The sequence below is a fragment of the Mercurialis annua genome, linkage group LG3 (assembly GCF_937616625.2).
Source record: "Mercurialis annua linkage group LG3, ddMerAnnu1.2, whole genome shotgun sequence".
Lineage (NCBI taxonomy): Eukaryota > Viridiplantae > Streptophyta > Magnoliopsida > Malpighiales > Euphorbiaceae > Mercurialis > Mercurialis annua.
The window spans coordinates 49,555,373-49,573,177 of NC_065572.1; the positions used below are offsets into that span (position 1 = coordinate 49,555,373).

Here is a 17,805-nt window from a genome sequence, read left to right on the forward strand (position 1 = left end):
AGCAATGTTCTTAAATTCTCAAGACTGGAACCATTACTCTGATACTAACTTTGTCACGACCCGACTTCCACCCGAAATCTCGAGTCAAGACCGGCACTAGAGAATGGGAGTGGTTGCTCCGAAAACCGTAGCAAGCGTAAAAACCTTTATAAATTTTTCGCATTTAAAACATCAAAAAGTTCACAACCTCGTTATAGAAACACTTTAAAACCTTTATTAAAAAACGCAATCGTGAACTGTGATTGTATCTCTAGACATCGGGGCGCAATTGTCATTTCATATAACATATTAGCCCTTTCCAAATACAATGCCAGCAGTACAAAAACTAGGTCTTAAGACCCTGATTGTATTTTAAGAAACCAGAGCACAAACATCAATCTCATATGACGTACATGTTATGTTTCCAATAAAATCGTAAAATGCTAAAACATGCAACCAGTGTATCTCTCAAAGAACTTGGCAAAGCATAAGAAAACACACACCTTTTTAATAATATACATATACAGTAGTTCAAATCAAAGTATATCAAAATAAGTTTGAACTGTTGTGAACAGAAAGACGGACTTTCCAGTATCCAACTACTTGTAGGTCTAGAGGTATAGTTGACATTGACATCCGAAATTATTATGGAAGTCCGACCTCATACTTCATAACCTAAAAGGTGAATATTGGGGGAGTTAGAAATATAAATATTTATGAGTGAGTCTACACATTTAAAGTTGAATATTCAAATCGCATATATATAAACATTTGTATATATAAAATGTTACCATTTAATGGATCCACATGGAACCCTACAAAGTACACTATTGTATGGATCTCAACCTACATAACATGGGCCTTAGATCGTGAACTGAATCAATACCTTCTAAGCCGGGTGTTTAAATCATAGCCGTGAAACTTCCATCACATTGTTACCTGTGACCGGAACCGTTCACCCCTCTTAGACTTGTAAGTCAGGGTCGCTAGCACTTCCAACGCCCCTGACTTAATTGACCTCTATGTTAGACACAGTCTCGTATCTATCGTACTACTGGTGATCACACAGTCCTATTGACAGCCAATAAGAAGTTTGTTCTAATGGATCTTTCATAGTTGAAATATACTAGTGCGATTAGTTATTTAAAACGGTTTAAATATAAATATTCAAATGTAAAAACCACAAAGTAAACTCACAAAACCTATGTCTCCAAAAAGCGTATGCTCCTGCTAGCCCACTAATCAAACACCCTGGTGTTTTAACTCGGCAGATCGAAACTCGTCGCATCTAGATAGAATTGAAATGTCAAACAAACTCAGACTTTGAATTCCAAACTTTGGTCCTATCATATAAACGATAGACTTTCAATAGCTGTTGTTCATAATCGACTCTACAAACAATCATATAAACTACCTCGACATTGAACTTCTCGTTCAATTTATAATACCGTTCTCGGTATGGACTTCTAATCCTTTTAACATTAATAACTTTGATTAAAGTAGGGCTTTATTAAAAAATCATGTTGTTTTAATAAGCCGACCATTTTAAAACGTCTAGGTTATTTTAAACGTTCTAGTTTACGTTTAACAGTCCGCTAAATTCGAACTTTAAAGTTCTGTTTAAAACCTTTTCGGACAAATGAAAATACGTTGGACTAATAGGGTGAAAGCCCCTTCGAAAAGACCAATACGTTTGATAACTGACCTGCCGTGCAACCCACGGCAGGTGGCTGCACGTTTCTGAAGCCAAGCTACTGCATGTTCGTACAGCTCAGCTGCACGTTCGTATAGCTACATTGTTGCACGTTCGTGCAGCAAGGGCTGCACGTTTGTGCATTCTCGCTCAGCCCTAATCCTGCAATTCCGACATGCTTAAAGCTTCGATTTCCGCTCCGAACACTAAAACACAATCCAAACTATCCAATTCCGCAACTGAAACGTTAAATCGATACAAATTCGATCGATTCGATACGGTCGACGTTATAATTTTAATTATAATCCAATTTATAAATAACCGAATTCAAATTAACAGTAATTACCACGAATACGTGCGGATTATCGAAGAAATCGCAGTCGGAATCGTGAAATTGAATCAAAAATGCCTTAACCTAATTTGGTGTGCCCTGTTGCGCACAAGCAGCTCATTTCAAATGTGAAATTTGAACAAATGAGGCTCTATGTTGCAACAATTGAAAGGAAATGTATATATATATACATTTGGCTAAAGTATGTTTTAGTATTAGCTTAATCATGCACTTTAATTTAAACTTATAATTAGTCGTCCGTAGTTTAAACGGAGATTAATTCTAAATTTTGTGAAACTTTACCAAAAAAATCCAATAAAATATAAAACGAATAAAAATATAATATTTATTCAAATCCGACTTATATTTTATTTTTAATAAATCTTAGAAGATTTATTATGTCTAAATTGGTCCCACTTGACTAAAATCATTACGTCCAAATTCCATAAAAAATTTGACGGTGGCTTCGTCAAATTATTTCGTTAATATTAACACCAACATTATTCGCTCGAGACTTATAAATTATTTTCTTTTAATTTGTACTAACTAATAATAATTAATTAGTTAACTGAAAATTAAAGGCCTGATTACTTAAAAACCACCCACCTTGTAACTTTTTTTCATTTATACCGTGACCTAGAAAAAGTTTCAATTGTACTCTATTTTCGATTTTTTATGTTTCATTTGTACCACAAAATTAAAATTTTTGATAATTTAATTAATTTAAGGATGAAAATATTAAGAACCATATACACAAATGATTAACATTAACGTTTTATTAGGTTAAAAATGAAGGACTAATTTAAACTCTTTTTTAAAAGAAAATAGGTCAATTCAACTCATTAGGTAGAGATGAAACATAAAAATCGAAATAGGGTACATTTGAAAATTTTCCCAGGTCATGGTATAGATGAAAAAAAAGTTATAAGATGGGTGGTTTTCAAGTAATTAGGCCAAAATTAATTAAAATAAAAGTTTAGGGATTAAAACAAATTTTTTTTGTTTCTTTTCCCAAACTCATCACCGCCATTTTTTTTATTGAATATATATATATATATATATATATATATATATATATATATATCAACTTGTATCCTTTAATATAATGTCGAAACTTTCAAGTTTCGACATTTTAATTTCGAGGTTTGGTTCAAAACATTAAACTCTCCATTTAGAGACGTATGTTGATATATTAGTTACTAATATATCTATTATACGACGCTACAGAATATTCTTAGTTTTATTAATCTTGTCCACACTTGTTTACTAAAATTTAAATTTTAAACGCCTATTATTTCAATATATCTTTAAGGATACGTATAAATTAAATTTACGTTTAAATTTAATTTACTTACTTCCGGTTTATTATATCACTTCCGTGATTTAATTTAATAACTTTAAATAGTCGAACCTGATTATTATCCTTTGAGTATTAAATTTAGTCTTTTCGAATATTATTCTTAATATTCGAACCCTCACAATATTATTTTTAATACCTTGATTATACCTTGATTATTCTTAAAATTTGCGGGGTGTTACAGACTTGCAGATCAAGAAAAGTGGAAGATATACGATTAGAGATGCGATAAATGGAAAAGGTGTATTGGTAAAGCGAGTTTTAAATGTTGTAATGGAGACCGTCAAGGTCTAGTAAGGCAATGATATTTTTGGATTCAACCTTTTGATTGGTTAAATTTTGGAATATGATATTCCTAACACGGTTATAGTAAGTAGGACTCTTTAAGAATGAAGCATACGATTCTCATAAATAACATTATGAGTAATGTGAGATACGTGGTTTTGGATTTTAAAATTCAAGGACAAAGTTTTATAAGGAGGGAAAAATGTAATATCCCGTATTTTTATGGCTATTAAGTGGTGCTACGTGTCCTAAATTGTTATAAGTAAAGTTAAGGAGGTCGAGAATAAATTAATTAATGAAAATTTAGACCAAGGAACGTCTATTTTAATTATCGGGAATTGATAAGTTAAGTTGAGAATTTTATTGGTTAGGAGCAGATTTAACAGACGAAAGAAAAATTCGAATTAAGAAAAATTAAAATAAATAAATTAAGATTTCGGGCTAATTTTTATTATGACAAAGTATGTTAATTAATATTAAGAAAGAATCGTTAAAGTTTCTCTTAATTATAAAATTGTTATGGAATAAAATGTAAGGAAAGTTCGTTTTTGGAGTTGATAGGAGAAGTGTGAATCATGAGGGACTTGCATGAGCTTTTAGCCCACTTAACTTTGCCTATAAATAGGCCCATTCCCTTCATCACCTTCTTCATTACCCCATTCTCAGATTTTGAAGTAAAACCCTAAGCTCCCACACCCATGATTGTCGAAACCCTCACCTTATCTCCATCAAGCCACTTCGCGCAACAAGCATGGCGTAGCTCATTTCTTATTATTCCGACGTCCATTTTTTTCTAATTCCGGCTCGGTTAGAGAGCCAGCTCACTAAGAAATAAGGTATATCTTGTAAAGCTAATTTTGGTTAAGTATTTGATTAATTATGTTGCGATTAAGTGAAGGTTATTTTCTGGTTTTGTGGTTGTTTGTTGAGCTGAGTTTGTATGAGTTTAGGAGGTCGTTTTATGGCGTTTTCTTGCCAAATATTTGTCGGGTATGGTGTGAGCACGTCGAAATAGGTCCCAAAAAGCTCGGTTATGCTCCGATGAGCAGAACCAGGCTTGTTTTGAGCAGGGCAGTAGTCCTATTTACGGACTGCTTATGTAGCCCCTAAACCAGCTAAGGGAAGCAACTTCCGGGCTAGTTTATGGCATCTTCAGGTGCTATTTTCAGTCCGAGGTCTAAATGAAAGTTGTAGACGACGTTCCGATGATGGGTATCGCTCTCTGCTCGAGGCATTGAAGTAGCACCTCAGATACTTATCCTGGCGGTTCAGCTTTGCCTTCATCGTATCCCGCTCGTATTCGATCTGAGCTAGCCCTTTTCGCTAATCACTTTGAATCTCCGTCATTATCCGCGTTTTCTCTCCCTAACCCTCACGGTTTTGCCGTGCTAACTCAGCAAAACTGTGGTCAAAACCGGACCACTGAACACCTCCCTGCTCACCCAAATCAGCCTCCTTTGTGTGAGTCGATGAATCGGGCGTTTCGTTGCCCTTTTGCCTCACTTGCTGCTTCTCAGGCCTCTGCCTCTCTGGTGGTTGCTAAGGCTTTTCCTACTCTGATAAATCAGCCAACAAAACGGCATTCGCACCATGCCGATTGATCCAACTAGTCTTCTAATAGTATGGCACTACCACGCCATCCTTAGCCAACAAGGCAATAGACAAATGGTTCGTGTCTATCATCTTAGGAGGCGTGTACCTCATCTGCTGAAATTCAGACTCTTTATAACCATTGTACATTTTTGACATAAAGTACGCAACCCAATCCTATGCTGGTGACGGTTCACATCTCGCAACAACAGAAGCATCCTATACGGCATGTTGACCCTATACTCATGGTTCCTCGAATGTAGTAACGGGTTCGGTGCCACCATATCCTCCTAAGATACCTTATTTTACTCCTTCCTGCCACAAAATGTATGCCCATACCACTTATATGCTACACAAATAGAGATATCTTTTTAGCATTTACCTTTGAAACCTTGGCATCGTAGAAGTCCTTGTCCGACAAAGCTCTCCAAATTGCTAGCTCATTCAAACCATTTGGGATACATTTCAACCCTTCATTCCGCATCTGAGCATTCAATACAAACTTAGTCACACTAACTCGGTTCTCATGATTCTTGATGTGACAAATGATATTAGTACTTGCTTCCTCGGGCGACCTCATGGTAGCGAAGAACTCATGAACCATCTCCTAATACATGATCAAATGTGGCCAAATCCGTAAAACCCCACACCTTCATATTCTTTTTCACATATTGTCAATTGCCAACTCCGCTAGTGATTGCCAATAAATCTTCCACGGCGTAGCAATCTTTCTCGCTTTCCACGCTTCATAACGTTGCACTTCTTCTTTAGAGCGTATTTCAAACGGAGCATTATACCTCTGAGTGAGACTTGTGGGGGTAGCGGCTGTTCTTGAGGTCCTGCCTTGTTAAGTTTGGCATGCTAGGCAAGATTGCCCAACGGGTGGAAGTGGGGCCAACTCGGGCTCCACTTTGGTTTCTCGCTTGAGCAGAGGTGCAGATAGGTCGGTTAATGGTGTTTTTTCTTCAAACCATTGTTGGGTTTTTGATTTGGAATTAATTGATAGATGGGTTTTTGGTTTTTGATTGACGGGTTTAATGGAGATTTGTTGTGAGTTTTATGAACTTTGTTGAGAGAAAATGGGGGCTGCGTTTTGTTTCTGGTTTCTAGAATAGGGTAGTTGCTTTGGAGAAGAAAGAAATGAAAAGAGATGGGTGGCTGATATTTTTACACGTCAGATCTGTGATGTTAAAAATGTTGTGTTTCGATCAAAACTGTGTTGTCTTGATCAAAACTGGGTTTCTCTCGATCGAGATAGCTTTGTTTCGATCAAAACAAGCTATTTGAGAGAGGGCACTGATATGATGTGAGAAGATTTTCGGTTATAATTGTTTCTATCGAGACAGCTTTTGTCTCGAACGAAACTTTCTTTTTATTGATAGTTTTGATCGAGACCCAAGCTGTTTCGATCGAAACAGTGCTCCCTTGACATCCCACTGTTGATTTTTCTTAATATCTGCACATCACAAACAAAACATACCCCATCATCAAACGGAACAAACAAAATGAAATTTAAAGCTGATAAATACGAATTTTTTTGAGAAAATAAAACAAAAATTGATTAAAAAAGACAACGAAATATCATAAAATATAATAGAAAATGACACTGAAATACTGAAATGAAGAGGAAAATTATCGAACCTCTCGGGATTGCCTCCCGAGTGCGCTTGTTTCAAGTTGAAAGCTCGACCGTCACTTTGATTGAAACTCAAGAAGGAGAGTTGAGATAGACTTGCTTGCCTATTTGATCTACCAAAGGCCCTAGAAGGCTTGCAACGATGTTCGTTGACCTTTAACGTCTCCCCTTTTTGGTTTTCGAGCTCTAAATCACCATGGTCCACCAGTTGCTGGATCTTTTAAGGTCCACTCATTGGGATTTCAACTTGCCTGGGAACAATCTCAACCTCGAATTATAGAGCAACGCAAAAGCTCCTACCTCAAAAGACTTGGGAGTGATGTGAGCGTCATACCATCGTTTGGTCTCTCTTGATAGAGTTTGGCATTCTCATATGCTATGAACCGGAATTCATCCAATTCATTCAATTGCAACATCGGCTTCTCTCCTGCCGCCTTGAAGTCATAATTCAACTTCTTAATCGCCCAATAAGCTTTGTGCTCCAACTCCACCGGTAAGTGACATACGTTTTAATACATGATCCTATAGGGGGACATACAAAGTGGCTTTTTGAATGTCGTACGATATGCCCAGAAAGCATCTTCCAACTTGAGGGACTAATCATTGCGTGTCCCCTTCACCTTTTTCTCCAAAATCCTCTTCAATTCCCTATTCAATACTCCCACTTGACTGCTTGTTTGGGGATGGTAAGGGGTAGCGACCCGATGGTACACATTATGCTTCTTAATTAAAGCTTCGAATTGCCTATTGCAAAAATGCGACCCACCGTCACTAATGATCACCCTTGGAGTCCCAAACCAGTTCATTAAACACTTAAGAAACCTCAAAAATACCTTGGCATCATTGGTGGGTAAAGCCTTCGCTTCTACCCATTTAGAGACATAATCAACTCCTACCAAGATGTATTGGTTTCTGAAAGAAACCAAGAAAGGCCCCATAAAATTAATCCCCCACACATCAAAGATCTCCACTTCTTGGATTGTGGTATATGGCATTCTTTTTGCTTTGAAATGTTGCCAAGTCTTTGGCACCGGTCACAATGACTCGTGAAATCCTTGGCATCTCAAAACAATGTTGGCCAAAAGAAACCGCTCTCAAGCCCTATAGTGGCGGTTCGTGATGCCCCATAATGCCCGGCATAATCCGACTCATGACAATGTCTCAAGATTGGCATCATTTCTTTCAATGGTACGCACCTCCTCAACATACCGTCTCCACAAACTTAGAACAAATACGGCTCATCCTATAAAAACCTCTTCACGTCACTCAAAAAATTATTCTTTTGATGGTATGGCAAGTCCGGTGGCATGACATTTGAAGATAATTAGATGGCGATATCCGCATACCAAGGTGTCTCCAATTCCGAGATCATCATCAACATCTCATCCAGGAACCATTCTGTTGGACTATTTTCCTTTCAAACTCCTTTGTTTTGACTTTGACAATCAACTATGAGTGATCTAATCTTGTTTATTAGTGTATAGGAACTCATAGAAACAATCGGGAGTCAATTCGGAGCTCTCTAGAAAGTTGTCCAGTAGCATATCTCCCCCCTGATGGACTTTTCATCACGGGGGCGATATTCGAGCTGACAAAATCCTAGTCGACCGTTGGAACGAATCACGGGAGCGGCGAACACATCTCGGGCGCGATAAATGAAACCGTTGAAGATCCAACAGATACATTTTTGAAGACCCAATGAAGCATTGACACGTGGCACTAGCCGTTGAAGTTTTTTGTCACATTCAAATATCTCGCCCGTGATCCATGCATCACGGGGGCGATATGTGTGCAGAGATCAATTTTTGTTTTGTTTGTTAGTGCTTTGTTTGGGGATTGCTTTGGGTATAAATATAAACCCATTTGCAATGTTTCAAGGTTAATGATTTACACACCTTGAAACAACAAACACACATTTTCAAATCACTTAGTTTTTTTGTAGTTTTGGAGTAATCTTGGAAACTCCTAATCACTGTGAGTTAGAGTTTAGCTTTGGAAAAACTCAACCCTTGTAGGTTCTTGATTATCCTTGAAAAATCAATTGTGAGTTTGAGATTATCTCTAAGAAATCTCTTTGTAAAGTTGATGCTTATCTATAAAACACAATCCCATTTAGTGGATTCTAAAATCTCAATCTTAGATTGAGTAGTGGAGTAGGATCGATTTGTGATCCGAACCACTCTAAATTTCTTGTGTCTTTTAAATTCTTTTTTCCGCTTTAAAGAATTTAAATTTCCGATTCACAACTCAAAAACCGGTTTTCCTTATAACCCATAGGGTCTTTCAATTGGTATCAAAGGAAGGTGCTCTTATTTTCGCTTAATTGCTAGAGTTTTCGATCTAAAAATGGCAACCGAAATTTTTTTATCACTCTCAAACCTTTTCTTGATGGGTCAAATTACAAAGTTTGGAAATATATGATGGAAAATCATCTTGATATGCAAGGGGTTGATCTTTGGAGTGTTTTCTTAAGGGGATGGACACCTCCATGTGACAAGAATGGAGATCTTTTGAAGAGACAAGATTGGTCTATTGAGCAAGTCAATGAGAATGACATGAATAGAAAAGCCATTACTACTCTCCTCTCCTCAATGTCTAGAGAAGAACAAGGTAGAATTCAACACTTGAATTGTGCCAAGCAAATGTAGGAGACTCTTGAGAGCTACTATGAAGGTACACAACAAGTCAAGGGTAAGAAGCTTGAGTTGCTTCTTGGTGAGTATGAAGGCTTCAAGGGCTTGCCAAATTAAGATGTGGGAATGATGACATCAAGGCTTCTTAAGATTGTTCATAGTCTTGAGAAACTTGGGAAATTCTTCAAGCAAAATGAAATCAATGGTAAAATCCTAAGATCCCTTCCTATTCTTCTATGGCAACCTAAGACTACCGCCATCATTGAAACTCATGATTTATCCACCTTGAGGACGAATCAGTTGATTGGTAAGCTTCTTCTTCATGAGATGTCTTACATCAAGCTTATTCAAGCCGAAATGGCAAAGGAGAAAGACATTTCTTTCAAGGCTTCAACAAGTGCTCTTGTAGAAGATAACAAGAAGGAAAGCAATGAGGAAGAAATCTTGAGGCTCACAAAGAGAGTGAATGAGCTCAAGATGAAGAAAAATGGCAATTATGGTAGACTCTCCTCTTCAAGGAAGAGTTCAAAAGGAGGCCCCAAGACATTTTGGGATGGCGATTCTCAATACGATGGAGATAGCCACCATGATGCCAACTTGTGCCTCGTGTCTTTTGAGGAGGAACCAACACTAGAGGTAAACCCCCAATCTTTTCTATCTTGGGATAGTATTGGTGTTGAATCACATGATGCATGCTTAAATATTAAAAATGATATTGTTGATGATGTTATTGATGTTATTGTTGTTGATGATGCTCATAATGATGATGATGATATGTATAGCATGCTTGATGAACTAGTAATTAAATGTGGTGATTATAAAGCCAAGATGCTATTTTTTAAAAATGAGGCTTCTAAAGCCAAAGATGAAAAAAAAAATTGACAAAAGAATTTCATGAGCTTAAATTGTCTAATGAAGCTCTCAAGTCATCTTTAGAATCTATCCCTAAGCAAGATTTGAATGTTGATAACTTGCTTAAGGAAAATGATCAACTAAAGAATGAAATTCTTGAATTAAAAGATTCACTTTGAAGATTTCAAAAAGGAAAGGCAACTTTGGATTCAATTCTTGTATCTCAAAGATGCCCAACCATAAAATTTGGACTTGGCTATAATCAAAATGATTCTAGTTCCAATGGGACTAAATTTGTGAAGTCCACTTTACCTCAAAATTCTTCTATAGAAGTTCCTCCTAAATTGGTCAAACCAATTGAGGCAAAGAAGGTGCATGCTCAAGCTCCTAGGCCTAAGCCATTCTTGGCTCAAAAGGCTAAGAGCAACAAGGGTACAAAACCCTTTAGACATGGCTATGCTTCTCAATATAGTCACAAATGGAACAAGAAGACTAGAAAAAGCTCTCATGTTCATGCATTTTCTAATGTTAAATCTTGTTCACATGCTTGTGCTTGTTCATATGAGACCTCTAGAGCAAAGCCACCTCAAATGCAATCAAATGTGAACCTTAGAACTCAATGTTTCTATTGCATGAGATATGGTCACACTAATGTTCATTGCTATGTGAGAAAAGTTCAATTAAGGCTAATCCCTTTGAACTATTCGAGCATTAACTTTCAAAGACCCAAAGTTGTTTGGGTACCTAAGTGATTTGCTCTGTAGGTATATTTGATGTCCACTAAACCAATCTCAAATCATAAGGTGGATGATCAATGGAAGCTTTTGGAAAATGGCAATATAGGTAAAATTTGTATAAATTTCTATGCCATGTTTTCTAAAATTGTTGTTTTGAGGGGGAGAATCCATTTTTCAAATCTTATTCTCCTAAAAAGTTTTGATATGCTTTAAAACTTTTTCTAATGATTGAACTTTGCCTTGGTATAATTCAATTAAGGAATTATTGCCTATTTTTGATCATTTAAATCAAATTAGTTCAATCAATTGAGTTTTTAGATTTATTTCAATTTGATTTAAAAATCTCTTTCAATTAGTTCATTTGTCCATGTTTTAAACATGCTTTGATTCTTTTTGTGCTTGACAAAGGGGGAAAAGTTTGTATGCTCAAATTGCTAAGTATTTTCAATAATTTCTTGCTTATGCATTACATATTTCTTTTTATCTTATGTGCATAAAGTGAGGGGGAGCCAAAATCAATTTGACTCTTACTTAACTTAACCATTTTAGCATGTTGATTGTCAAACTCAAAAAGGGGGAGATTGTTGGACTATTGTCCTTTCAAACTCCTTTGTTTTGACTTTGACAATTAACTATGAGTGATCCAATCTTGTTTATTAGTGTATAGGAACTCATAAAAACAATCGGGAGTCAATTCGGAGCTCTCTAGCAAAAATCGTGTTTTTAAGTAGAAAGCTGTCCAGTAGCATATCTCCCCCGTGATGGACTTTTCATCACGGGGGCGATATATATCACGGGGGCGACGCAAATATCACGGGGGCGATATTCGAGCTGACAAAACCCTAGTCGACCGTTGGAACGAATCACGGGCGCGACGAACACATCTCGGGCGCGATAAATGAGACCGTTGAAGATCCAACAGATACATTTTTGAAGACCCAATGAAGCATGGACACGTGGCACTAGCCGTTGAAGGTTTTTGTCACATTCAAATATCTCGCCCGTGATCCATGCATCACGGGGGCGATATTTGTGCAGAGATCAATTTTTGTTTTATTTGTTAGTGCTTTGTTTGGGGATTGCTTTGGGTATAAATATAAACCCATTTGCAATGTTTCAACGTTAATGATTTACACACCTTGAAACAACAAACACACATTTTCAAATCGCTTAGTTTTGTTGTAGTTTTGGAGTAATCTTGGAAACTCCTATCATTGTGAGTTAGAGTTTAGCTTTGGAAAAACTCAACCCTTGTAGGTTCTTGATTATCCTTGAAAATCAATTGTGAGTTTGAGATTATCTCTAAGAAATCTCTTTGTAAAGTTGGTGCTTATCTATAAAGCACAATCCCATTTAGTGGATTCTAAAATCTCAATCTTAGATTGAGTAGTGGAGTAGGATCGATTTGTGATCTGAACCACTCTAAATCTCTTGTGTCTTTTAAATTCTCTTTTCCACTTAAAAGAATTTAAATTTTCGATTCACAACTCAAAAACCGATTTGCCTTATAACCCATAGGGTCTTTCACATTCATTATTCTCAACCCCAATTGGTATCGATTTCGAAATCTCAAATCTTGACAAGTGGTTCGCTACTACATTTTCCATACCCTTCTTGTCCTGGATCTCAATATCAAACTCTTGCATTAAAACAATACACTGAATGAGCATTGTCTTTGCATCTTGCTTGGCAAAAAGGTGCCTCAAAGAGTCGTGATTGGTGTATATAGTTTCTTTTGAGCTAACCAAGTATTTCCAGAATTTGTCTAGAGCAAAGACCACTGTCAACATTTCTTTCTCGGTGATGGTATAATTGAGTTGCGCTCCCACCATTGTTCGACTTGCATAATAAATCACGTGCACCCGCTTGTTCTTCCTTTGCCCTAATACATATCCCAAGGCCTGATCGTTTGCATCACACATGAGCTCAAAGGGAAGCTTCCAATCCGGGGATGATATGATTGAGGCGGTGACAAGCGCTTCATTCAACCTATCAAAAGCAATCACATTCATTAGTAAATTCAAAAGGAGAGTCTTTCAGAAGCAAATTAGTCGAAGGTCTAGCAATAGATGAGAAGTCTCTGATAAAGCGTATATAAAAATCGGCGTGACCCAAGAAGGCACAAACTCCCTTTACGGTAGTAGGTGGTGAAAGTTTCTCGATAACTTCCGTTTTGGCTCTATCCACTTCAATGCCGGCCTTTGAGATCTTGTGGCCCAAGACGATCCCTTCTTCAATCATGAAATGATATTTCTCTGAATTCAACATGAGGTTGGTCTCCTCACACCGAACTAACACCCGACCCAAATTCTTTAGGCACATTTCAAAAGAATCCCCAAAAACCGAGAAGTCATCCATGAAAACTTCCATTATATCCTCAATCATATCGGCAAAGATGGAAGTCATGCACCTTTGGAAAGTGGTCGGTGCGTTGCATAGCCCGAATGGCATTCTCTGGTAAGCAAAAGTTCCATACGGACATGTGAAAGATATCTTCTCTGGATCATCCAAGAATATTAGAATTTGATTGTACTCGTTATAGTCGTCAAGGAAGCAATAATAAGCATGGCCAGCTACCTGCTCTAACATTTGATCAATAAAGGGTAAAGGGAAGTGATCCTTCCTTGTCTTCGCATTCAACTTGCGGTAGTCGATGTAAACACGCCACCCCGTTACCGTTCGTGTAGAGATTTGCTCACCCTTCTCATTCTCAACCACGGCCATCCCCCCTTACTTATGAACACATTGTTAGGACTCACCCATCCACTATCGAATATGGGGTATATGATTTTGGCGTATAGAAGCTTGACTATCTCCTTGTGAACTACTTCTTTCATATTCGGGTTTAGCCTTCTTTGCCTTGGTGTCGCGGCTTTAGACTCGTCTTCCAAGTGGATTTTATGCATCACCACTTGAGGACTAATACCATGAATATCAGATATTTTCCATCCCATGGAAAAAATATGACTCTTCGCCACTTGAATAACTCTTTTCTTGAGCTTCCACTAGCTTGTTGGCAATAATAATGGGCAATGTTTTGTTTTCGCCCACAAAAGCATATCGGAGATAAGGTGGCAATTGTTTGAGCTCAACATTTGGTGGTATAACGGATGAAGGTTGTGTTATTCCCTCACTTTTGGTCAAAATTTCAGGCCTTGGTTCATCCTCCTCCGAATATACTTGGTCTTGGTCGTCGGAATGAAAGACGACCTTTGAAATTGAGAAATAACAGTCTCCTCTGATTGTATACCTGTTTCGATCGAAACAGAGGGTGTCTTGATCGAGACAGATGTTGTCTCAATCGAGACAGCCTTGTTTCGAACAAAACAGGCTACTTGAGGCTTCTCACTGCTTCTTTGATCTTGTGTTTCGAAAGAAACAAGGGTGTTTCGATTGAAACAAGCTTCTGGGACTTTTAATTGTTCCAAATCCCCTTTCATTCCATCATTAAGCCTCTCAATGTTCAATTTTAGTTTCTCCTCAACTATTTCATCTACTAGATCCACCCTCATGCATTTCTCCTCGTCGATGTTGTTCCGTATCACTCTCTTCATGTCAAATTCGACCCTTTGTTCGTCGATTCTCAAAGTAAGCTTTCCAGCATGCCCGATCGGTATTCATGAACTAATCCATACGACTTCTTGAGAGAGTGATCGACAAGTTGTAATGCCATCGAGGTGGGCTTCACCGGTTGATCACAAAACAAGGACCTAAAAAGAAACAAAGGCATCAAATTAATGCTAGCACCCAAATCGCACAGGCAATTAAAAGAGTTCATATTGCCAATATTACAAGAAATACTAAAGCTCCCTGGATCTTTTAGTTTTGTTGGCATATCACTTTGTCTGATGGTGCTACAACTTTCCATTAGAAAGATAGTGTCATTTTTCTCCCAACTCCTCTTGTTCATGATGATGTCTTTGAGGAACTTAGCATATTGGGGCATCTCCCTCAAGGCATCCATAAGACTAAGGTTATTTGGAGCTTCTTGAATATCTTTAAAAACTTGTGAAATTTTTGATTGTCAGGCACTTTCTTCAATCTTCCAGGAAAGGGTACTTTAGGGACAAATGGAGGAGGTGGATGTGGTCTCACATATGGTTCCTTAACTTCAATAACTACCTCCTCACTAGCCCTTGGCAATTCTTTATTAGAGCTTTCAATCTCTTCAACAACAATAGGCTCATCTTCTTCAATTCTTAGCCTCTTGCCATTAGCCTTCTCAAGTATCTTCCCACTCCTAAGCTCAACCGTTTTGAGTTGTTCCCTCGGATTAGATTCCATTGTGGAAGGCAATCCTCCTTGAGGTCTACCTTGGAGATTAATGGCTAGTTGGGAGATTTGAGTCTCCAAATGGTAGATGGTAGAGGCATGGTTCTTATTTTTTTACTTATTTTCCGCATCCATCCTATCTAACCTTTCAAGCACCTTGTTAAGCGTACTCCCCTCATCTGGATTCCTTTATGGTTGGAACCTGGGAGGGTGTTCTGGCCTACCCAAAAAATTGTTGCTATTGTTATGATGGTAATTGCCTTCTTAGTGTTTATAAGATCTATTTCCACCTTGGAAGCTTGGATCCGCCTGTTGATGAGCTTGCACATTCCCTTGCCCATCATTGTTTTTCCACCCAAAATTTGGGTGATTAATTCACCCGGGGTTGTAAGTATTGGAGTAGAGATCATTACCTTGTCTTTGGCCCCCAATATAATTGACTTGTTCACTCATGGCTTGTGCCGTCACAAGACACTCTCCACCCGTGTGATTATAGTCCCCATAAAATTCACATCCCACTTGCACATATGCAACCGGATCATTTCTTGGGTTCATTTGCTTCTTAAGAGCATCAAATTGAGCTTGAAGAGAGGCATTCTTAGCCTTGATACCCTCCATTTCTTGAACTTGGTCCAAAGTCATGACCACATTTTGGGGTGGTGGCCTCCTCCTTTCCAATGGAAGCGTACTACTCACCCTAGCTAACTCATCCAACAACTCAAGGGCTTCTTCATAGGTCTTCTTCATCAAGGATCCTCCCGAGGCCACATCAATGGTAGCCTAGGATGTCTCACCCATCCCATTGTAGAAAATTTGTATAACATGCTCTTTCTTGAGGTGGTGATGGGGAACATTCTGTTGAAGATCCTTTAACCTTTCCCAAGATTCACTGAAGGACTCACCATCATATTGCATGAAATCAATTATCTCTTTAGTTAACTTGGCGGTCCACCCCATTGGGAAGTATTTAGTGAGGAACTCTTGGGCCAAGTCTCTCCAAGTGTCAATAGAGTAATTAGGTAGAGATTGGATCCAAATGAGATCTTTATCCCTCAAGGAGAAGGGGAATATTCGAAGCTTGATTTGATCCGAGGTGATGTTGTGAAGCTTGAATGTACTAAGGACTCCCAAAAACGTGGCTATGAGCATTTGGTTCTTCACTAGGTAGCCTATAGAAAGCACATCGGTTCTCCACAAGCTGGATGGTACTTGGCTTAATCTCAACTGTGGCCGCTTGAACCGGTTGAGCGAAGCAACCAAAATTGGCGTTGTCCGCATCCGGAAAAAAGAAGTCACCCAAGGTTCGCGTTTGTTGTTGTTGCACTTGTGGACGCACTTGTTGGTGGTCATCCCTTGGATACTCTTGTTGCCTTTGTTGGTTCCCATCTTCAAGAGGGGGTGGAGGTGGTGGAAATTGTTGCCCCCCTTCCTCTTCTTGAGGATTGAACCTTTCTACTTCATACTCTTCACCGTTACTCTCCATAATTTTGGGTTGAGGATGACGGTGTGATCTACGAATGTTCCTTTTGAAGCTACCAAGGTTATCTTGATACGGTTCAAGCAGAAGCTTTGCTTGGCGCGTATCACAAACAAGAGCACCCATGCGTAAAACCACAAAAAGCAAAAACAACACATTAAAGTAGATGCAGAAAATAAAACTAACTCTACCGACATTCAAAATACTTTCAATCTCATCCCCGGCAACGGCGCCAAAACTTGTTGGTCATTTACCGTAAGTGTAATAGTGGACAAAAGTCTGGTATCGAACCCACAATGATGAGAGAGATTTAATGAGAATGAAAATTGACTTTGAAACGCAATTCGTTTAGCAATTAAACAAAAGATTGTAATTTAAACAACTAACGGAGCATAAAAACAATAAGTGACAATCTGCTATTAAACAATCGATTAAAAGAGCTTAGAGGTCACTAGCAAATGCTGGAAGAATCCTAGGTAATGTGGGTTACGTACTGAAATCTGTTCGAGTCAAGGTATCCTAAAGCCTCAATGTCCGCTCTCTCACGTCTAGAGTTAAGAAAATTTCACTTTGATTAATAAGTCGAAATCTAAATCGCTCTCGCGTAATAGATTTCACCTAAATAAATCAAACGGAATTAACGAGCAAAGTTAAAGACTACCTATTTCCTAAACCGCCCTAGCGTGATTAGGTCCTAGGTTCGTGATTGCCACAGTCCATTTAATCAACTAGCTCTCACTCAATTAACTAAACTACAAACAAAGGTTAAGAGAGCAAGTCAAGCTAGGCATTATACATCAATTACAAATAACCCTAACCAATACACTAACCCTAATCAACTAGACACCTAAATATGCATTCATTAGTAACCCCCTAGAAAGGGGTTTATCTACACATATTTAAATTAATACAAACTAGGCAATAGTAATTAATCATAAGAATAGATATAAATACCTTGGAATA

At 38.0% G+C, this 17,805-nt stretch overlaps 2 protein-coding genes and 1 non-coding gene across 3 annotated transcripts; 1 reads left to right on the plus strand and 2 right to left on the minus strand.

Moving 5' to 3' along the window:
* Window positions 1-5,899: 5,899 nt before the first annotated feature.
* LOC126672569 (uncharacterized) lies at window positions 5,900-7,866 on the minus strand. The gene is made up of 4 exons (XM_050366523.1): window positions 7,492-7,866; window positions 7,206-7,305; window positions 6,976-7,057; window positions 5,900-6,074 (listed from the first exon to the last, which is right to left on the minus strand). The coding sequence occupies exons 1-4, from the start codon at window positions 7,864-7,866 to the stop codon at window positions 5,900-5,902; spliced, it is 732 nt and encodes a 243-aa protein (XP_050222480.1).
* A 6,810-nt stretch (window positions 7,867-14,676) lies between these two features.
* Window positions 14,677-15,039, minus strand: LOC126672571 (uncharacterized). The gene has a single exon (XM_050366524.1). The coding sequence runs from the start codon at window positions 15,037-15,039 to the stop codon at window positions 14,677-14,679; it is 363 nt and encodes a 120-aa protein (XP_050222481.1).
* A 1,161-nt stretch (window positions 15,040-16,200) lies between these two features.
* Window positions 16,201-16,307, plus strand: LOC126675972 (small nucleolar RNA R71). Its single transcript, XR_007640152.1, has one exon. It is a non-coding gene; the product is annotated as a small nucleolar RNA R71 (small nucleolar RNA).
* The last annotated feature ends 1,498 nt before the right edge of the window (window positions 16,308-17,805 follow it).

What these genes read in the sequence shown, in the direction of transcription:
- LOC126672569 (XM_050366523.1), bottom strand. Translation starts at nt 7,866, where the DNA reads ATGCCATATACCACAATCCAAGAAGTGGAGATCTTTGATGTGTGGGGG. An exon ending in AGAGGATTTTGGAGAAAAAG is followed by an intron (nt 7,306 to 7,491) that starts GTGAAGGGGACA and finishes TATGACTTCAAG; the next exon opens with GCGGCAGGAGAGAAGCCGAT. An exon ending in TCAAGAGAGACCAAACGATG is followed by an intron (nt 7,058 to 7,205) that starts GTATGACGCTCA and finishes ATGGTGATTTAG; the next exon opens with AGCTCGAAAACCAAAAAGGG.
- LOC126672571 (XM_050366524.1), bottom strand. Translation starts at nt 15,039, where the DNA reads ATGCCCCAATATGCTAAGTTCCTCAAAGACATCATCATGAACAAGAGG.